At 44.0% G+C, this 23731-nt stretch overlaps 1 protein-coding gene across 1 annotated transcript in view; it reads right to left on the reverse strand.

Moving 5' to 3' along the window:
* The window catches only part of SYNPO2L (synaptopodin 2 like), an 82804-nt gene that overhangs the window by 20733 nt on the left and 38340 nt on the right, over nucleotides 1-23731 (reverse strand). Inside the window, exons 2-3 of the mRNA XM_075610633.1 lie at nucleotides 13846-13997; nucleotides 260-954 (exon numbers count right to left, since the gene is read on the reverse strand). Of these exons, the coding sequence (XP_075466748.1) occupies nucleotides 260-954; nucleotides 13846-13997 (847 nt within the window). The remainder of the gene's footprint in view (nucleotides 1-259; nucleotides 955-13845; nucleotides 13998-23731) is intronic.

Raw genomic sequence — 23731 nt, forward strand, 5'->3', positions numbered from 1 at the left:
GCCGTGATAGGTAAAAATAGAGGGATCACAGATGCCAGATCCTATCCTGGCCAAAGCTGATCCTATTCCAGCCACTGCCAAAGTATGTGGGAACAGAACTGTAATAGTTCCAGTGAAGATCTCACTCACTTGAGTATTTTATTGCCACTCATCACATAAATGCTAAGACCACAAGGAGTACATAAAAACTATTCAAGCTTCAGGGACTCAAGTCTTGGGGATTAACGTTGGGACGCACCAGGTTTTAGCTAGTACTTACTTGCTTCTTTGGCTTTTTCCGAGTAGGTAGTTGTCAGATCTTCATCCACAGGGTGCTCCACTGGTCCTATCATTGGGATGAGATGCCGCTCAGCTCGGATGCTCCTGGTGGCATGGGGCAGCAGAAAAGACTCAGGTGAAGGTGCCGTGACGTCAGACACCTGCTCTACCTCCTCCGCTGGCAGAAACCCTTCCACATCGGAGAAGGGGGTCTCAGCCCGGCTACCCCCAGGCTGGCATATGATTTCCCGCTTAGCCACTCCTACCGTGGGCTGCAAGGCACACTCAGCAACACCGCCAGGGCCACTCTCATAACCACTCATCTCGGACAGTGACTGCTGCTCAGTTTCTGCCTTGCTGTTGCTCCCTGGGGGTGATCTGGGGCTCTTCTTACGTGCCCTGCGGTGCTTCTCCTGTGGCGGCTGCTGCTGGCTATGATGCTGCTGTGCACTCTGAGGATGCCCTGAAGATGCTCGGACGTCAGCGTCGCTGTCAGTCTCCCCGTAGTATGCCTCACTGTCCGGGGGAGAGGTGATGCTCTCAAGATGCAACAGTCGAGGCTGACCAGTTTTGGAGGAGGATGATGGGGATGTAGCCCAAGAACGAGGGGGTTCTGGGCTCCTGATGGGGTTTGGGCTGCTTGGGGAAGGAAGCACTCTGTGGGACCGCGGTGCTGTCTGAGCACCAGCTGCTGCCCTGTGTGGGATGAGAAAACAAAGAGTCACATTACATCCAGTCAGCTCAGAGATGGGAGGAGGACACAGAAGGGGCGACTGCTTCAGGACGACTGGAATGAAGAGAGGGAACTGGCTTCAGAATATAAGGGACAGACTCAGACAGTCCTGGCTATATACTTCTCATCTCAATACCCTTTGGTCCCCAGAGAAACCTGCACTACCACCAATGAGAGCTGTATTGGAAATGAGCTATAAAAGTAGGATGGGCTGATTCTGTCCCTTATCTTCCTGTGTATTCTGGTCAATATATGGGAAGAGGGATAGAAGAGACCCCTTTTTACATTGAAATAAAAAGTTACATGTAGTGAGTGTAGTGAATCATTAACCCAACATAGTGAACGTTCTTATGTAAGCCCCTATTAGTCATATACATCATATAAATCAATGATAATATGAAGGGAAAGGGATAATAGTGAACTTTCGTATAATATAAACAAATCTGATCATATTAAATAAATAACGAAATGTTGAAAATATATTTACAGTAGAAATGTAGAATGCAGTGAACAGTCTTCCAATACAAACCGATTATGAAATGTAGTGAGCATCGATATAGTGCAAATCTGCCACAACCCATAGTGAACATTTGTATTGTATGTCTTTATTGTATTGTATGTCTTTATTTATATAACCCCATTAATGTACATAGCGCTTCACAGTAGTAATACACCTGGTAATCATATAAATAACAAATAATATAAATAACAGGTCATGAGAATAAGTGCTTCAGACATAGAAGTAACATTAAGCAAGAGGAGTCCCTGCTCCGAGGAGCTTACAATCTAATTGGTATGTAGGGAGAACGTACAGAGACAGTAGGAGGGAATTCTGGTAAGTGCGTCTGCAAGGGGCCAAGCTTTATGTATCATGTGTCCAGTATTATCCACAGTGCTATTCATATGCTTCTTTAAGCAAGTGTGTCTTAAGGTGGGTCTTAAAGGTGGATAGAGAGGGTGCTAGTCGGGTATTCAGGGGAAGGGCATTCCAGAGGTGCGGGGCAGTCAGTGAGAAAGGTTTAAGGCGGGAGAGGGCTTTAGATACAAAGGGGGTAGAAAGAAGACATCCTTGAGAAGAACGCAAGAGTCGGGATGGTGCATAGCGAGAAATTAGGGCTGAGATGTAAGGACGGGCAGAAGAGTGTAAAGCTTTAAAAGTAAGGAGGAGAATTGAGTGAGAGATGCAGGATTTGATCGGTATAAAATGTGTATAGCAGAAATTCAAAGTATAATGCAGTCAGTGTTCATGCGATAAACAAATAGAACGTATTGAGCGTTCTTGGCAGAAACCAATACTAGACAATCAATAGGAATGTAAATAAAGGTTCATATTCTGGGTATCACTCACAGAATGTAATACATTTACTTTTGTTTTTATCCCACTTAAAAAAATCTGTGGCTCTAAGATGAAGTTGTGAAGATAAGGGAAAGGGTGGGTAAGGGAATCTGACAAGTGTCTCTTACCTCTTATGCTCTATTCTTGTGGCCCAAATCTGCAATATTTTCTGTTTAACAGCATTTAACTCAATTTTGATCTCATGTATTTAGTTTTCAGTACACTTTGAGAAAAATATAGCAGGGTCCTCCAACTATTTAATAGTGATCCCAATATATGTAATCTCACAAATTGAGCTAAAAATATGCTGTTACTTTTAACGTTCCTTTCCGAGGTGCGACTGTATCACAGCCTAAATATGTTTTTTTCCTTTAATTTCCATATTTTACCACAGCTCTGTGAATCCCTAAAATTAATGAGCAGTTAAATTGATAGAGATAAGGGGGGAGGAATCTTTAAAAAAAAATTGTCCTATCCTAAAAACATGCTTTATAAGTCTAGTTTTATCACTGCAACTTTGGGAGAAAAAAAGCCAACTAGAAATGTCATGTTTCCACGGCTTTCAATGCTGAGGCCTGTACTGGGGGAGATTTCCTGGGATTTTATTCCATAAATAAGTCAATTCTTACCGCACTCCTTCCATATATATCTTAGTTTTTCTAAAATCGTACCTTTTTGGTGCTGGATAGAGGGATGGCTGGAATCTCCCCAACGCTATCAAACAATGGAGATCAAATACAAGTTTACTTTAATTTGCCGCACTGTTCAATTAAGAACAATTTTTAGCTCAATGGTGCTCAACTCCAGTCCACAAGAACCCCCAATAGGTCAGGCTTTAAGGATATCAAAGCTTCAGCAGAGGTGGCTCAGTCAAAGACTGAACCACTGATTGAGCCACCTGTGCTGAAGCAGGGACTGATTGATCAACCTGTGCTGAAGCTGAGATATCCTTAAAGCCTGAACTGTCGGGGGGTCTTGAGGACTGGAGTTGAGCCCCCGTGTCTTAGCTGAATCTTTTAAATATTTCACCAGAGGAATTTTATTTATTTATTTATTTATAAAATATTTTACCAGGAAGTAATACATTGAGAGTTACCTCTCGTTTTCAAGTATGTCCTGGGCACAGAGTAAGACAAATAATACATGGTTACAAGTACAAGATTCCCCCAAAACGTTGTGCGTTTGATATCAATCCTGCTAAATAATAGTTTGAAAGATTCAGCCAAGAGACCTATTGATTGAATAGTGACCAGTGCAGCAAATAAGAGGAAACTTTTTTTGAGATTTTATTCCATGTAAAATTTGCCTTTAACATCATCACTGCTATAATGCATCTGACCCGCGGGTCCAACAAACTATTCCAGATTGGGAGCAAGTTACCTGCACTTTGATATCTGAAAATGAAATACAATCTATTTAAATGTAACCACAGAGCCACAAAGACGATATCGGTAAGTCCCAAGCTTTAGCTCTCAGAATGCTGAGAAGGTGTTGTGATATGACAGTCACTGCAATGCCACAATAAGCATGATGTGACCTTTGTCATCTTTTACTGTCTGTCACTTTCCATAACAGACAGGCAACTGTGTTTGTTAAAAATAATTTTGACTTCATCCTGAAATCCTCCCGATCTCGTTTCACAGCTCAAAGGAACAGGGTGATATCACCATATCACGTATTATACGTTGGACGGTGCTCACCCCCTGCTGGGACAGTGACAGAACTGCAGCCAGGAAATAGCAGCTTCTTCCACTAGGGCCTGTGGGAAGTGACCTTTCAGTCTCTGGGCCATATTTACTAAACAGTCTTCTGTAATAAGACCTTCCAGCGCCGGAAGTCAAGTTATATCTCATTTACACGAATAGGCTGTTGGGTGTCTCTTCCACCACCGGAAGGTGTCTCGTGGCAGAAGACCGATTAGTAAATGTGTCCCTCGTTATAATTTCCACTTGTCAACAAACATCTTGGATTAACCATGTGATCTTCCTATTTTGGGTTTATCAATATCCCATAAGAGTATCCTTTACAGGCATACCCCGCATTAACGTACGCAATGGGACCGGAGCATGTATGTAAAGCGAAAATGTACTTAAAGTGAAGCAGTCCCTTTTTCCCACTTATCGATGCATGTACTGTACTGCAATCATCATATACGTGCATAACTGATGTAAATAACACGTGTGTAACAGGCTCTATAGTTTCCCCGCTTGCGCACAGCTTCGGTACAGGTAGGGAGCCGGTATTGCTGTTCAGGACATGATGACAGGTGCATGCACGAGCTGCCGTTTGCCTATTGGGCGATATGTCCTTACTCGCGAGTGTACTTAAAGTGAGTGTCCTTAAACCGGGGTATGCCTGTACTTGAATCTCATGCTACTGATTGTTGTCTCTTTAACAAGGTTTCTTCCGATCTTCAGGTTAAAGACACATTTTAAGGGATGCCGTGGATGGGATATTTAGAGGCACAGAATGGCTTAAACTTGCTTTTGAGCCACCCTCATATATTAAAATGCACCCACACGCCAGTTAAGGTTTGGGAATCCAGCATCCTTACATCAAACATCATGGGTTAAATAACAACTCGTTACCGTGGAGCCAGGTGGCAACCCTCAAATCTAAATGTCTACTCCTATTGAAGGGCATGAATGTGACAGGCCTGCTTAAAATAAACATTTTACTGACAAGTGCTAAACTCCAATAACTTCTTTAACACACAGGAAGGGTCAAAGTTATCCCTCCTCCGTGTATGATTACTGGAGATTTACAGGTAGCCCAGAAATTCTCTGGCTGTGTGCCTTGTCTATTGATTTTTGGCTCTATTTCTTTCAGCTGAGGGCTGTACTTTAAATAAAAAAAAAAAAAAAAAAACTTAAAAAGTGATTTTATTCTTCTTTATGTTATTTATTTAAAGCAACAAATCCTTTATCAAGTCATGATTCTGAAATAATTTGTGAATGATAAATACTGCCGCACATATCATGTGTGTGGATGTAATAGTCATCATTTCTGCCACAACCACAGTTCTCGGGACCATAGTGGACAACTTTAAAACAAATGAGTTTCTAAAACCTGTCGCTTTTTCCTCCGCAATGTAACAAAGATACGCCCTTTCCTCTGTTGCTCGACTGCTAAAACTCTGACTCAGGCCCTCATTCTCTCCCGTCTTGATTACTGTAACCTCCTGCTGTCCGGCCTTCCTGCCTCTCACCTGTCTCCCTTACAATTAGCATGCTAATTGGGGATTGTTTACACCCCATACCATAGCAATTTGGGGATTATATCTCCTCAGCATCTGGGATACCTGTGGTGGGCCTTAGAGGAGCCCTATTTACCCTCTTTACACCGTGTCACCTTCACCCTATTTTTAACACACCTGTATATACCCTACACTTAAGATTATACTATATTTTGTTCCCTAATAAAACTTTTTTTGTTTTGCGTCGTTGGCCACTTAGGCTACCTGCTAGGGATTATACATTGTCCCATCCTGTGTTGCCCCCATAGAGTGCAATTGTGGGTTTCTTTTCTGGCTTGGATTGCTATCCAAACTAGATTTTTGTGCTCCCTTACAATCTATCCTAAACGCTGCTGCCAGAATCACTCTACTCTTTCCTAAATCTGTCTCCGCGTCTCCCCTCCTGAAATCACTCTCCTTGCTTCCGATCAAATCCCGTATCACACACTCAATTCTCTTCCTCACTTTTAAAGCTTTACACTCTTCTGCCCCTCCTTACATCTCAGCCCTAATTTCTCGCTATGCACCATCCCGACTCTTGCGTTCTTCTCAAGGATGTCTTCTTTCTACTCCCTTTGTATCTAAAGCCCTCTCCCGCCTTAAACCTTTCTCACTGACTGCCCCACACCTCTGGAATGCCCTTCCCCTCAATACCCGACTAGCACCCTCTCTTTCCACCTTTAAGACCCACCTTAAGACACACTTGCTTAAAGAAGCATACGAATAGCACTGTGGATATTCTGAACACATGATACATAAAGCTTGGCCCCCTGCAGACACACTTACCAGAATTCCCTCCTACTGTCTCTGTACGTTCTCCCTGCCTACCAATTAGACTGTAAGCTCCTCGGGGCAGGGACTCCTCTTCCTTAATGTTACTTTTATGTCTGAAGCACTTATTCCCATGACCTGTTATTTATATTATCTGTTATTTATTTGATTACCATGTGTATTACTACTGTGAAGCGCTATGTACATTAATGGCGCTATATAAATAAAGACGTACAATACAATACAGTGACTTTTGTGGGTTGTGATTATGTAAGTGGTGTCTGGATTGGCACAATGTTATGGCATTGGGTGTCAAGTCACAAGGAGATGTGAATCGTAAGAGTCATTCTTCATAATCACAATACAGCCTGGGAGACTGCTCGGGCCAGTTCACCATCGTTGACCCAACTAACACATCCTTCTGGCTGACAATGTGGCTTCTGTCCCTCTTCCTTCCCTTCTCGCATACTGCTGTGTGAACGCGTTAACAGCTTAATTACAGCTGCCTGCTATTCTAAAACAGGAGGAAGAGGGAGCAAGAGAGAGTGCCTTTAAAGGGGCAGTCCCTCCTAGGACCAAAGTGAACTAATTCCAGTGACATGTTTAAAGGGCCTTCATATGGGTAACTGATACATTGTTTCACCCAAATCTGACACCTACAAGTATTTTTACATATGTTCAAAGTTAGACTTGGGAGGGTTTCGTTTCCTCTGGCTGCTGCCTTTCGTGTGATGTCACTGTGTGATCAGTAAGCGCTTGTACAGCCAGAGTCCGCCCTCCCCACCTCCCCTTATCTTTATTGGCTCTCTGATAAGGACAGTAGGGTAGAAGGATAAAACACGTCCCCATTCAGAGGCCCCTAAGATATTAATCTGTCCGACTATGGGCCAGATCCACAAAGGTCCGTTAAGTCCTGGGCTCATAACATACTGTTATCAAAATCCGTAATGGACATTATGTTCCCGAAGGTTAACGCCAATCCGCAAACAACAGCCGTTATTGATCTCCTTAGCATAAGCTTTACGGCATGTTAAGTTAGTACTGCCACGCATTCGCTTCAAATAACATGACTTGCATGAAGTCTGTCTTACATAAAGGTCGCGTTAGCCCCCTAAAGACCCTGAAATATGGGTTTTGCTGGGGAGGGCTTTGCCTCTTCTCTCCTGCAAAACACATATTGCAGGTTCTAGCGGGAGCCATTCCTAACTAACACATTGTTAACTCCCTGCGTTAACTATAACGGAGCTCTGGGGGTAGGCGTTGTGACAGCGAACACCTCTTTGGCATATCATCAGCACTAATGTGCGTTATATAGTAACGCGTGGGCTTGATACGGATTTAAACAGCACATAACACTGTCAGTGAGCTTTGAAGATCCCCGTTAGCACTTAGTGTGTTGATTTCAGTTAATGCCTCATTACGTCAATAACGGAGCTTTGTAGATATTGAGCCTATGTGGGATCGCCCCTTTAAAGACATAGGCATCCATAGGGTAAGTGTTTATGGATACACTATATGCAAGTACTAAAAGAACTATACTTCATCGCATTCAGAAATACTGAATGGTATAGACAATTTAGAGAAGGAAAGTTAACTACATTACCAAAAATGGAATATAAGAGGCAAGGGGAGGACTTGATTACAGGATGGATACCATTAAATACCGTATATTTTTATAGAGAAATATACGCCTATACTATACCATGTTATTTTATGTTTGTTTTCTGATATCCAGGGCTGAAAAAATTACACAAAGATTCACCAGAAAAAAAGTCACTACTCCACCACAAGCCCCACCCCGCCCCCCCACTTAATTTAACGCACACAGACCCCTCCTCAAATAATAAATATCCTGGTCCTTACTTCTATCAATGAGGCTTGAGTGAAAATTGTAGCTGCACAAAACAGCAGAGCATGCACTAGCGCCCCACAATGCCTTGCTACTGTTGCTACAGCTTGGCACCTTTAAGCACAAGGCATTGTGGGGCGCTAGTGTCACTGCTCTGGTGGTGTGTGACAGCCACCCTGCCTTAAAGTGTCCAGTCCAATCGCAAAGCCGTAATTAATCATTTAAACATAAAAGGCGGCAGCATTCTTTTTTTTACTCGTCGCCCCTTAATTTACTCTCGCCCTGGATTTTAACAGCCCTGCTAATATCTATTCATATCATTTAATGAAATAGAAGACAAGTGATAACAATTGCATATTAGTTTTTGGCGGTAGCCAGAAATCTACAGATATCTATATTTAGTACATTGCACATTAATGCTCATGAATAATGACTTAGCCACTAAATCATCCTTTGCATGCATATTATTAACACTATCGCTAAAATATCAATGCAGGAAAAGGCATGTTATTGTTGCTTTGCCACACACGCTATGGCTTTAGTAAATATAGGCCGATACAACCTTTTTGCGTCACTATTGCTAACACCAATTTTTGCATTCATCAGAGTCTAGTGGATCTAGTACAGAGGTGGGCAACTTCAGTCCTCAAGGGCCACCAACAGCTCAGGTTTTTAGGATATCCCTGCTTCAGCACAGGTAGCTCGATCAGTTCCAGCTTCAGCACACGTGGCTCAATCAGTTCCTGCTTCAGCACAGGTGGTTCAATCAGTCCCTGCTTCAGTACAGGTGGCTCAATCTGATTGAGTCACCTGTGCTAAAGCATGGATATCCTGAAAACCTGACTTGTTGGTGGCCCTTGAGGACTGATGTTGCCCAATGCCCACCTCTGATCTAGGCCATAGAAGCCAAGTGTCCCTTCTCCCTCCTCTTTTATTTTCTACTACAGCATGATTGCAAAATGATGGAAAACACCCTGTACAATATTTACTAAGACGTGCCCTCGTGAATAGGCCACAGAATGGCATGGCGTAGGAGTACATTTTTATATATATATATATATATATATATATATATATATATATATATATATATATAAGTAATACGATACCGTATGAGCGAATATCAGAGGCAGCACTCCATGAGGTTGTCAAAAAAATATTGTATTTAGTGAGACATAATAACCAACGTTTCGGTCCTCCACACGGGACCTTTCTCAAGGTGATGAACGTTCATCACCTTGAGAAAGGTCCCGTGTGGAGGACCAAAACGTTGGTTATTATGTCTCACTGAATACAATATTTTTTTTGACGACCTCATGGAGTGCTGCCTCTGATATTCGCTCATACGGTATCGTATTACTTATTTGTTTCATATAGGATTTGCACCCACCCTCATCTACCTGACGGAGTGCCTTGTTCAATCTATTCACTATATATATATATATATATATATATATATATATATATATATATATATATAAAACACACAAATATATATATATATATATATATATATGCCGACACAACTGGACGGTCGTTTTATGACAGAAATCCAGATAGAAATCTTCAGCCACTTTGATATAACATATACTCCTACACCATGACACCATATGATTTATTAATGTGAACACGTATTAGTAAATTCCATTTTCCCCTTAGTACAAGTAAGTCAATATGGGCCTTTGAACGTTCAAGGCTCAGTGACAATGATGGACAAGTCATATACTTTATAGGGAAGATGAACTATAGGAATACCCTATACCCAAAAGAATGTACTTACCCTCTGCTCACTGAGATCACTAATGCATTCACATATCATCCAGCTGTCTATATTGGTCACTAACATTCTTAATAAGATGTTATATTCGTGTAACCTCTTCTGCTAATGTTTGCTGTGTGTTTCTGGAATTCCTATATTCTATATTGGCTGTATGCTTTTTACAGTAAGTAGCGCTACATACACAGCGCAGGCGTGTAATAATAAAGGTATAATACATGGCACTTGTATTTTACTATGTTCAGCACTGTGTACACTACCACAGATATTTCCACTGCCATGAATTCAAGCAGCAAAGCAAAGGCTCATATCAGATGTTTGAGAGATATTACGGGAGCAATCCAAGCAATAGCCTACATGTGTGGTTTTTTTAAATAAATCAGTTCTGTAGTATTTGATAATACTTACTACCTTTTTTTTATTTAAAAATTCAACTCAATGCCATTTTTAATGAGTTTTAATATACTGAATATAATTTGATTTCTATAGCAGGTTTTAGCACAATTCCCCAGCAGTGCAAGATATTTGTAACGCTTTCCTGTTTGTGATAATTTGTTCCCAGCAGTTTGAGCTGCAAACTGTAACAATAGATAATGTTACCGTAGTAATACAAGAATACATTGTAGCTGCTGAGTTACACCGACTGAAGGATGTCAGGAATCGGCGTTCTCCACGCTCCCCACACAGAGCACTCCCTCCCCGCAGGGAGCCCCTGGACACACAAAACAATCCTGCCTTACCGGCCTCCACGGCTCCCCGCCCCTGACGCCGTCGCGGGATCACTCCCCTCGGTGATTCCTCTGCACAGCGCCGCGCGTGCCCACGCCCTCCTGCACGCACACCTGCACCATCCACTGGCTCGGTTCACGCGCGTACACGAGTTACGGAGCACGCTCAGTCTGCGCACTCTTCTTCCCGTCCCCCGGAGCTCAGGCTCCACCCCCGCACACTGCACGAGCATACTCAGGTTACCAACAAGACTCACCTGGCCTGTTATGCCTGCACCAATCTGCAGTGTCTCCCTGTAGCTCTTCCTGTCCCGCCTCCGTTCCTAATTGGACCTTCCTGCTTTATCTAGCTCCTCTCTGCTCTCAGTCTTTGCTCGACATAGTCTCTGTATGGAAGTACTTCTGGATTCTCTCAGTGTTTTCACAGGTTCTGACGCGGCTTGTACGACTACCCCCTCTGGCTCTCGATCTCGGCACTCCTTGGACACTGCTTGGACTACGACCTATCTCCACTCTCCACTCCCTGACTTCGGCAAGGCATCCTTCACTCTATCTCTACAACCGGTACCGGCAAGTATTGTCTACCTTACTACACCTGGCCTGGCAACGCTTCATACCACACTCCGGACACGCTCCCTTTGCTGCGGGTGCGTGTATTACCACTTCCCCCTTCAGCTCAGGGGACGGGTCTGGTCTGCGGGCAGCACCGGCGTAACAAAGGATTGATTTGAAACTGGCAGGCAGCCATTTAGTGAACCCAGGGGAGCAGGATTTTGCTGATCGATCACAGGAGAACGGGCAGCATAGGTGACTCGTTTTCAATAAAAGTAATCAAAGGCTGCATATATTAAAACAAACAAAAAATATATGTTTTTACGTTCCTTGGATTGCTTTGATAGCGACTTACCATTGAGCTGTCAAAAGAAGCAGCTAATGCAATGTGAAAAAGAATAATGTGTGTCTGGGAGTTTTGCCATTTCTCCTCAACAGGTGGGGAAGAGACCTTCATGCTGACATTAGGTGGGACGGGTGAGGGGAATCCTATTTTGAGACACATAATGCTGTTGACTTTGCTTCTATTATGAACTATTTTGTCTTGTGCTGGGTCACAAAGCAGCTGTGTACTAAAGGTGCACACAGTCCCTGCAAACTCAGAACCCGAGCCCACCACACATACAGTATGTGTGTCAAAAGGAGTGCTACTAGGAATGGGACCTCATACATATAGCAAAAGACAAGGAGTCCCAGTGCTACCTCCCATATGCCATAGCATGTAATTAAATACTTATCTGTTTTTCTTCTCATAAGTGCAGGTCACTTAGTTAAATTATTTGCCAAAGCATTTGAAGCTTGCAAACCCGCGTCACGGTGTGCCCCCTCCTGCAAGTCCTAACACTATCTGTATACTAAGGAAAATGCACCATCTCTCTAATGTAAGATAGCTATCTTCTTCCCTTAGTACAGGGGTGCTCCATTCCTCAAGCTACCCCCCTCTCTTCCCCCCCAACAGATCAGGCTACCAGGATATCCCTGCTTCATCACAGGTGGCTCAATCAGTCCCTGCTTCAGCACAGGTGGCTCAATCAGTCCCTGCTTCAGCACAGGAGGTCCAATCAGAGGCTCAGTCTATGGCCGCACGTATAGTGCCCGCGACCGCAACACGTGATGTCACCCGTCGCAAAACTTGTATTTCGCTTTGCGGCGGCGGCGCGGGCGATCAGGGCATTGATTGGTTCAGCGGCTGTCACATGAGGCAACAGCCCCTGAAAAATCAAATATTCCCGGCTTCCGAAAAAAAACATCACCCCGTCGCTTTGTCGCCGTCGCACTTACTATAAGCGCACGTGGCGGCGGCGACGACAATGCATTTGTTTTCGGGCGACGTCGCCGGCACTATAAGCGCTGCCTACGACTGAGCCTCTGATTGAGCCACCTGTGCTGAAGCTGGGATATCCTGAAAACCTGACCTGTTGGGGGGGCTTTAGGACTGGAGTTGAGCCCCCTGCCTTAGTAGCTGATCACACAGGTTGCAGTATCAAGGTGTCCACACAAGTATTTAGGTAGAGTATTAAAAAGCACTGCACATCCCTTACATGTCGCAATATCTTTTTCACTACCTGCTCCCATCTATAATCAAATGCTAACTACTCCCACATCTTCTCATCTGCAAATAATGATAGAAAACGCTCCCTTCAACGGAAGTATTTTAACTCTGGAGGGACAGAAGGGCCTGCAGCTTAGGGATGGGCTTGGGTGCAATAGAAAACACAAATGCCCACACTGTTCTCTATTAAACTTTCTTACACTCCATGCTTTGCAATGGTTTCCTAGTGAACTTGCATTGACCCCACTTTCTCTATATACAATAATCCCTACTCTGATTATTACTGCTGTTGTCCTCTGTGTTACATTGTAAATATAGCTAGCACTGAATTTACAATACAGGGGATAGTGATGTCACAACTTGACTGGCACTGGATCTCAAAATAGTTGACCCCACCTTAAAGACGGCACCATTACTAAAAGCCCACCCCTCTTGTAGTGGTCATTATGTAAGGCTGGGGTGCGCAAAGTGGGGGCACAAGACATTCTGGGGGGGTTGGGGAGTGTGGTGGTTACAGAGGCCCTGCGCTTACCCCGAAGGCATTTCACTTAAATGCCGGGCATCGCATGAGGCCTCTGCAACATCTCTTAACTTGCCTTCCAGTGATGTGCCGTCATGGCAACCCGGTCTCAAATGATGCCACGACATCACGTGACGTCACATTGTCATGTCAACATGACGTCACATGAAACCGCGGTGTTATTTGACGCCGGAGCCAAGCAAGGGGGGAGCAAACAGGGGGGGGGGGGGGGAGCCGGCAGGGGGCGCAGGAAGACAACTTTGCGCCCCCCTGCTGTAAGGTATGTTTGGTACAATAGGAAGGAATGAGTAGAGTAATCGTATTGTCTTTGAAGTGGCCGAACCGGGGTAGAATCCCAAGATCCCCTTGTTATCTTGAGCAAGTCCCCTTATCTTCCTCAGGTAACAAAACTTAGATTGTAAGCTCTTCAGGGCAGGGCGTCAATCCTGTGTGCCGAGCTGTATACATCGTCAGCCACACATTAGAATAACAAGCATCGGCTTAAAGTAATACATGCCGGCAGTAGTAAGTTACCTCTGTACGCGGATGTGGAGACTGCTGCCAGACGAGTCTATAATTTGCATTGCTTCTGCATGGGATAATCCAGCACAGGGCTTCCCATTGATGGAGATCAGCTCATCGTTCTCCCGCAGACCCCCGCGGCAGGCCTTGCTGCGCTTCCGCACCTGGGGATGGCACAAGGAAAGCACATTTACTGCAGTGCAGGCACACAGAGCACAAATAAATACCAGGTTCACCGCTGAGCACCAGATTACAATAGTTTAAAGCGTGAAACAAACTTACATATTATACTTCATATTTTTTTTAGGTTCCGTTTATGTTATCACGTAAGTTATATTTATTATTCAGTATGATTTGCCGTGTGCCTGTAACTTTTTCTATAGAGTTTTATGTCCAGGATGCAAAGTATAAAGTCTTTTTTTGTAAAGAGTGCATTTATAAAATTCTAAATGCATCAGTATGAACTATGTATCTGTTCCTCAAACGTAAGTTAAGAAGGTGCTCAACTCCAGTCCTCAAACAGGTCAGGTTTTCAGGATATCCTAGCTTCAGCACAGGTAGCTCAATCAATCCCTGCTTCAGCTGAGGCTGAGCCTCGGATTGAGCCACCTGTGCTGAAGCTGGGATATCCTGAAAACCTGACCTGTTCAGGGGGGTTCATAAGGACTAGAGTTGAGCACCCCTGGGTTAAGATAACACATTAGACCTACATCATTAAAAAGCATAGTGGCTAAAAGTGTGTTCCTCAGATGGTGATAGTCCCTGTCTCAGATGTCACCGATATATTACTTTCATGCAGCCCAAATTAAATGTATCAGAAGCTACAAGGACAGTTTAGTTTTAGCATTCGGGCTCCATAATCTTTAAGAGGTTCTTGCTTTGCAGCACTTTGCTTTACAGCCTCTGTGACATTTATATCGTGCTCACATTGCAATGTCTTTATATATGATGTATAACCTCCGTTCATTTCATGTAACCATAACTCTGGTCTTCATAACTCTGTGCCCAGGACATACTTGAAAACGAGCGGTAACTCTCAATGTATTACTTCCTGGTAAAACATTTTATAAATAAATAACATTGCCATCCCAGTAATGAACTATCTTCACGTTGCCAGAAAGCAGTGCTGCTGATCCAAGATAATTATCCTGAGAAAGATCTGTGCTAATTACACTAAAAGGAAGCCAGTTTTCCATATGCCAAAAGGCTGAATAACATACTTGGCAGGATGCCGAGACGTTGGTGCCGACCCTATAAAATGGAGCTGTCCATAAACAGCAAACAAGAGTCATTAGTGCGCAGATAGCAGATAATGTCCACACATTACGATGGATAACAGAAGCCAGAGAGGGGGCTAATTCTTAAGAGTATAGCAACATGGCTGAATTTACCAAGTTGTCACAAAGCGCTGAGGTACAGTGCACGATTAACTGTGACACCATTAATGATGTCATACACATTTTTAGGATAAGATAAGACTGTCACAGAGGGCATCTCTCTACTACCAATGATAGTAATTGTCTCATCAGGGCTAATGTAGAAGACATCCTGACAACCACTGACACAAACATTGTTATCTGCTTACAGAGTTATTCCTAGAATATGTTTGGAGAGCTGCAGTTTCTTCTGAGTACAACTTAAAGGAGTAATACCAGCACACGCCACTTCAGATAACTGGCTTTCTATAAATAACGGCACCTACTGTCTGTAGCACATTAGACACTAGATTAGACCAGTGGTGCGCAAAATGGGAGTCGCCCCCCTCAGGGGGGGGGGGAGATTTGTCTGGGGGGGCGCGGGCGGTGACAGAGGTCCTGCACTCCTCCCCAAGGCATTTAAATTAAATGCCGAGGATCGCATGAGGCCTCTGCAACAGTAACACTTACCGGGATTCAGACCCGTCTCCATGGCAACGCAGAATCATTTGACGCTGCGGGGTCTTGTGACACCACCGGCGTGGGTCACGCAACCCCGGAGCGTCATTTGACGCAGCTGGCAGGTAGGAGAGGGGGCGCGGGACCGGAGGGGGAGGCCAGGCAGGGGGGCGCAGATTCAAACGTTTGCGCTCCATGGATTAGGCCTTTAAAACCTACATGATATGGGACGACAGGCTAAAGATGTCCCAACTACCCTCAGCTTACTTAATATAACAAATGCTTTTCGCCTCCTATGGGTAAGGGTAGTGAGAGGCAGCTTGTCTGTACTGTACACAAACTACATTACCTCAGACTTTATCTCTGAACCTAGTGTTGGGATTATATTTATAATGGGTTCGTCTACATGGCCAAAAAGAGTTCTGCTTTGTCAGCAACTTATCTTAAGAAGAGTAGTGTAGTTCAACAGGTGCAGTACCACATACCTGTAGTAAGTGCAAACAATGTTTGTACTGTATATCTTTATTTATATAGCGCCCACAATGTACTCCGTACTTTACAAAAGGCAATAGGAAAGGAAATCCCTGCCCCGGAGAGCTTACAATCTAAGTGGAATGTTGGGAGAGTTACAGAGACAGCAGGTGAGGGAATAAGTGCAGTAGATGGGAGTGCTTGGCCACAATGGGTGGTACTGTATGAGTGACTGTGGGTGTCGCCGTTGCCGGCACTATAAGCACAGCCTTAGAGGTAAGGCGGAGAACTTTGTAGGTGATCCGAAACTTGATGGGAAGCCAGGAATTATAGCAATATTTATTCCTCATTTAGGTATATACTTATAACTAGCCAGTAATAAAAGCAGTATGCATTATTCCGGCTGCGTCTATAAGGCTGCGGCCCGCTAGCGCTGACCGCACTCATGCCTGAGAGCGTTGACGTCACCAACTCTCCAAGCATGAGAGCCAGGTGTCCTGCCTATTTCTCAAGCGCGCGCAGAGGGGCATTGCGGGTAATTTCAGCGTGCTTGAAAGTCTCTTTTTTTTGTTTACGCAAGTGCCAAGCGTGGGTGAGCGTCCGTGCCTGCGCACGAGCGTGAGCGGGGACGGGACAATTTCACTTGCCGAAACTAACCTCGGCAAGCACCGCGCGGTCAGCACGCTCAGCGCTAGCGTGGCCGCAGCCTAAGTCTTCCAACACACAGCTTACTTTAGATTGGAAGTTCCTTGTCCTGTATTATGTCTCATTTACTATCAATGTAAAGTGCCGTATACATAGTTGGCCCTATAAATAAAAATAAACATACACACACATAGCATCTGTTGTGATGTTTGCAAATAGGATTTAGGACTTGAAGTTGAAAATCTGTCATATATATATATATATATATATATATATATATATATATATATATATAAATGTAAATACAACTGTATGCTCATCTGCATGTCTTAGGCAGGTCTGCAACCCCGCCTTTCCCCATTATCACCCAGCACACAGCACTTCCACTGCAGCAAGGGATTCTGGGAAATGACATGCAAAAGCGCACACTACCACTTTTTGCTTCAAAAACCATTTTTAACATGGTTCCCTATAGGCTTAAGCTTGCTGCATCGTCACAGCTTTGAGCACAGCCAGGGTTAAGGTGCATACCCAGAAAACCACCCACAGACAGCTGTTTTGACCTTAATGGGTCTCATCAGTGTGGGGTTGATTAACTGGGTATGCAAAGAAGCTAAAGCCACATTGCACATCCCTGAGGAAGGTCACATGTAGCTGACCGAAACGTCGGATGTAGTGCCTTGGTTTTGTTACCTCAATATATTGACATTTCAACTTGGCTGTGTGCTGTCTCTTCTTTCCGGATCAAGATCTGGTAATATCTGCTGCATATATATATATATACATATATATATATGTTATAAATTAGAAATGAATTATTCATTTATAATTTAGTGTGTGTGTGTGTGTGTGTGTGTGTGTGTGTGTGTGTGTGTGTGTATATATATATATATATATATATATATATATATATATATATATATATATATATATATATATATATATATATATATATATATATATATATATATATATATATATATATATATATATATTAGTAGAGAAGGTTGTTACGTTGCCGAGTGCTTTAACTTTATTGGAGCTCCGATACCTGTTGGAGTTGCAACTTTAAAAGTTCTGTTCTCCATATCATATCACATACTGTTGTGTCACTGCCAGTCTCCAGAGCAAAACATTCTCTCCAAGGTATGTTCTGTGAAGTTGTTTGTGTATTACATAGCCATGGGAATGGCTTTAACCAATATGTGTCCATTAACAGCAGCCAGCTATATCAAATGGTTCTTTGGAAACTGTAACACAGGAGGAAGTGAGGCGTATAGGTCACTGGAAAAAGTCATGGGTTCAAGTCCTATTGGCAATACTTGCCGTTATTATAGGAAAATAAATATATTATGAGAGCTTCAGTTTATTGTAATAATAATAATAATAATAATTGAATAAATTAACTGCAGTATACGTTGCACAAAGTATTTAATTCCCACTTTGGACCTGGTTCTTAATTGAATTAAATTTTAATGAATGAATTGTGATATGTTGTGTTATACAATACATAATTATTATACTTTCTACCAGTGCTGGACACAAATATACAAGTATTTTTTATTATTTAGTAATGTATTTCATATTGTTTGTACAAATACAGTACGTCTAGCCACTAAATTCTTTCTGCTTGAAATGTCCAGTCCCATTTCCTGATATCCACTAATGGCAATTTACAATAGACAGAAAATAACTGATGTATCAAGATAATAAGGCTAATTAAAAGTAATTTGTTAGAACTATATATATGTGTGTATATATATATATATATATATATATATATATATATATATATATATATATATACATATATACACACACACACACACACACACACACACACACACACACACACACACACACACACACACACACACTAAAGAATGTATTGTGTAGTGCCTGTAAATAAGAAATGTATTTGGACATATCAACGTTTTGGCTCACACTGAAGCCTTTCTCAGGACTTGGTTAAAATACATTTGTTATTTTTTATTTCAAGACCTGCCTCCTACTTTCTCTTCCCTTTCTCTTCCCTCTCCCTCTCTCTCCTCTCTCCTCTCTTCCCCCTCTCCTCTCTTCCCCCTCTCTCTCTTCCCCCTCTCTCTCTTCCCCCTCTCTCTCTTCCCCCCCTCTCTCTCTTCCCCCTCTCTCTCTCTTCCCCCTCTCTCTCTTCCCCCTCTCTCTCTTCCCCCTCTCTCTCTTCCCCCTCTCTCTCTCCTCTCTCCTCCCTCTCATCTTTGTAGTTCCTCTCTAATATGAGGGGGCTGCTCAACGTTTAGGCTGGGGTAAGGCTACGGCCCCGTTGCCTGCGCTGCACGCACGCCTGCAAGGCTGGCGGCGCGTGCAGCCAAATTCCTCGGTCTGCAGAGAACTGCAGGGGGAAAGACAGGGGAAGGGGGGTGACGGGGTGCGGCCATGACTTCACCTGGCAGGTTCGCCCTCATTGGTTGAACCGCCGGGGGCGTGGCCTAGCGCTCCATCGCTAGTTCCCCTCACAATTTTCTTGCAGGCTGGAAAAAGTCACCGCAATCACTTCTAGAGAAGCCGCCTGGCAACCCTAACTGGATTGGTTATCTGTGACAGGCCAGTCTGTCTTACACCAGTTGTTTGCGCCATGTTATGTGTTAATAAAAGCGGGGGCCTTTACCACCTCCAAACATGCTGTTGTCTATTTATTTGGTTGCTGGGAAGAGGGTAACTGGGCCTTCCCTTGCCGTAGGTTGTCCTGTGGCTCACTGCCTTCATCAGTGGAGAAGCGCAACACGGATAATAGCAAAAAGCATCGGTATTTAATCCCATAAAAGGCAGCTACCAAAAGACAACACATTCAATCCTGTTTATAGTGAGATCAGGGACAGTAACCAAACCTGTTGATGCTGTAAGCGATCTCCTGGTTTGCTTACGGCTCTTATGTTTTTCCCTGGTTGCCTGCTATCTTTATATAGAGCACGGCTCACGCCGTGCAGCTGAGATCCTGTACATCAGCAGCTCCAGAGAACATTCATCAAGGGTGACACCAATTCTCTCTTTAGAATAAGAACATAGGTAAACTCTGTAAAATCCGGGAAATTACTGTGATGTTACCTAAATGAGGAACGGATGTACTAGAGCTCATTAGCATAAGGTAACATCGTGTTTATTCAGGATAAGGCTACGTTATTTTTTTTAAAAATCATGACCTTTTTTTTTTACGTCTTGGCGTTACTTTTAGCCAGACAATAAAACAGGGCTTATGGAGAATTGAAACAGGAAATTATGCAGGGAATAACAGAGAGAAGTGGGGGAGTTAGAGGGGGGGGGGAGTTAGAGAGGTGGGTGGGGGGGGGGGGAGTTAGAGAGGTGGGGGAGGAGAGTTAGAGAGGGGGGGAGAGTTAGAGAGGGGGGAGAGGAGGGGGGAGAGTTACAGAGGAGAGGGGGAGAGTGGGGGGGAGTTACAGAGGTGGGGGGATAGTTAGAGAGGTGGGGTGGAGAGTTAGAGAGGTGGGGGCAGTTAAAGAGGAGGGGGGAGAGTTACAGAGGAGGGGGAGAGTTACAGAGGAGGGGGGAGTTACAGAGGAGGGGGTAGAGTTACAGAGGAGAGGGGGAGAGTTAAGAGAAGCGCGGGGGAGAGTAATAGAGAAGGGTGGGAGAGTTACAATGTAGGGTGGGGGAGTTAGAGAGGAGGGGGAGAGTTAGAGAGGAGGGGGAGAGTTACAGAGTAGGGGGTATAGTTACAGAGGAGAGGGGGAGAGTTAGAGAGGAGGGGAGAGAGAATGACATAGGGGAGCCTTCAAAATTGCTGGGGTGCCCAAAAATTATAGTTACACCACTGGATTTTTGTCACGTTTTCACTTACCATAAATGTATCGTATCTGATGTTTAACCAGGTCTCTAAATATACAATTTACCATCTGAAACCACTAAGGATATTAATCTTTGATCAAATATTTGTACAAGAATGGCACTATTTTTGCACAAGGGCACTGATTGAGCCACCTGAAGTAGGGATATCCTGGAAGCCTGGCCTGTTGGTGGCCCTTGAGGACTGGAGTTGGCCACTCCTGTTATAGATTATTAACTGAGCACAGTAACTAAATATGCACTGAGGCCTATAATATGCAAGAAGAATATGGTAATGAAACGCAGGGTGTTAGTTCTGTGCTACGTCAAATGGAAGGAGCTTTTTAGTCACCTTATTAATAGCTGTATGCATTTGCACTGTTTGAATTAACATTATACAGCATTCTACCATTGCCATGTTATATACACGCAGCCACCTCATGGGTGGAATTCTTGCAGTACGTTAGGAGTACATGTCATACTCTAGGGGTTGTTATGTACTACTGGCTGCAAAACTGGGGCAAAACCTGTTCAAAACAAGTGCCAAACCAATGCCAACGAATTGCACCAAATTTATCAAAGTAAAAACTCCAGCTGCTTTCCATTGGATAAATGTGGGGCTTTTTGATAATGACTGAGCCACTGATTGAGCCATCTGTGCTGAAGTAGGGATAGCCTGAAAACCTGTCCTGTTGGTGGCCCTTGAGGACTGCAGTTGGTCACGCCTGCCCTAAAAGATATTTTCTTGCCCTTCAAGTGCTAGAGAAAATGAACGGAGCAAGTGTTTCTTCTTCTGTCCAGTTGCCCAATTAAGATCGAAAAGCCCTCCTGCTACACACCGGGTTGCTAGACAAGGACATAGATGACTCCACGCTAGTTACATAGAGCTCTCTTATATAGATCTATGTATAGAACTCCGCATAACACTCACTCATCACAGGAGGGTATAATGCAGAGCCTAAAAATAAGATAAGGCTCCCCAGCTGTCTGGACATTCCTGAAAAGAGATTTAAGGAAGATTCTGGGGATCAGACTGAATTACACAGCAGGTTTCCATTCTGGGAGCGACAACTGAGTAATGGATCTCAGGGGGAAAAAAGTGACAGCGCCTATGAGGTCATGTTTGTGATGCACGCATGCCTGGTACCTTCTGAATAGCTCCTTGGTACTAAAGGGCTTCTCAAATTGTGGGTTACATGAATGTTTTTGAAGGGGGTGTGTATGAAACAGAAGACACAATTGCAGAATTTATATATTATTATTATATTTATCATTGATTTGAAAAGCGCCAACCTATTCCGCTGCGTGGAACCATGGAGGTACAGAGTTATGTATATTACATGAACAGCTACATACAAAGGAGGAGGGGCATGGACAGACAGATCATAGAGGTGATGAGGGTTCTGCTCGTGAGAGCTTACACTCCAGAGCAGGGGTGCGCAAAGTTTTCTCCCTGCGCCCCCCCTGTCTGCGCTCCTCCCCTGTTCGCGCCCCCCCCCCCTCCCCTCTGCTTGGCTCCAGCATCAAATGACATCGTCTCTCGCTTCTCCCCCTCTCCATCTCCATCTAGCCCTCGTTTCTGCAGAAACCTGCACTCTATTAACCTACCAGCTTTTGATTCCACTTTACGCTCCTCCCTCTCCTCTCTCAGTTCTGCTTTAGACCCTGACAACCTGGTCAGGAACTACAACTCTGCCTTATCCTCCTCTCTTGATCTACATGCCCCGATTTCCCTCTGCCATCCTCGTCCTTCTAACCCCAGACCCTGGCTAAGTTTCCACACGCGCATGCAGCGTTTCTCCACTCGTTCCTCTGAACGCCTCTAGAGGAAATCTTATACTCTCGCAGACTTCCTTCACTACAAATGTATGCTGTCCTGTTTCAACTCTGCCCTCTCTCAGGCTAAACAAACCTACTTTTCATCACTAATCAACACACACAAGTCTAACCCACTCAGACTCTTCTCTGTCCTTGACTCTCTACCTCAGACCATCCTCGGCTGTCTCCTCTTCTTCCTACATCTCACCTCAGGACTTTGCTGACTTTTTTAAGGAAAAGGTGGAATCCATATGTCAGAACATCCCCTCTGTTGCCTCCTCCCACTTTCCTAACTTTCCTCCTGCTTTCCTTGACTCTTTTCCGCTGTCTCGGAAGAGAATGTGTCACTGCTGATCTCCTCTTCTGCCTCTACCACCTGCCCTCTTGATTCCATTCCCTCTCATCTCCTAAAACCTCTTGCTCCTTCTATAATCGCTACACTCACACATATGTTTAACTCTTCCCTCTACTCTGGTACCTTTCCATCCTCCTTCAAGCATGCAACCGTTATACCATTACTCAAAAACAGCAAGCTTGACCCTACTTGTCCTTCTAATTATTGATCTGTCTCCCTCCTGCCTTTTGCCTCCAAACTCCTTGAACATCTTGTATTCTCTCGATTGCTACATTTTCTCAACACATTCTCTCGTAGACCCTCTACAATCTGGCTTCCGCACTGCTCACTCGACTGAAACAGCCCTCACTAAAATAACTGATGACCTCCATGCTGCCAAAGACAGAGGTCATTACACTCTGCTCATACTACTTGACCTCTCTGCAGCATTTGACACCGTGGACCACCCTCTTCTCCTTCACATTCTCCATACTCTTGGTATTCGTAACAAAGCTCTATCCTGGATCTCCTCTTACCTCTCCCATCATACTTTCAGTGTCTCTTTTGCTAACACCTCCTCCTCTATCGATCTCTCTGTGGGGGTACCCCAGGACTCTGTCCTGGGACCTCTTCTCTTTTCTCTGTACACACTTTCTCTAGGTGACCTAATCACATCTCTTGGGTTTAAATATCACCTCTATGCTGACGACACACAAATTTACCTTTCAACCCCTGACTTTACACCTGCTGTACAGACCAAAGTTTCTGAATGTCTCTCTGGAATATCATCCTGGATGGCCCTCCGCCGACTTAAACTTAACATGTCAAAAACAGTGCTCCTCATACTTCCTCCCAAACCTGGCCCTACCACCTCCTTCCACATTAGTGTTGGAAGCACCATCATTCACCCAGTAGTCCAAAGCTAAAACCTGTTGCT

Source organism: Ascaphus truei, chromosome 8 (genome assembly GCF_040206685.1).
Source record: "Ascaphus truei isolate aAscTru1 chromosome 8, aAscTru1.hap1, whole genome shotgun sequence".
NCBI lineage: Eukaryota > Metazoa > Chordata > Amphibia > Anura > Ascaphidae > Ascaphus > Ascaphus truei.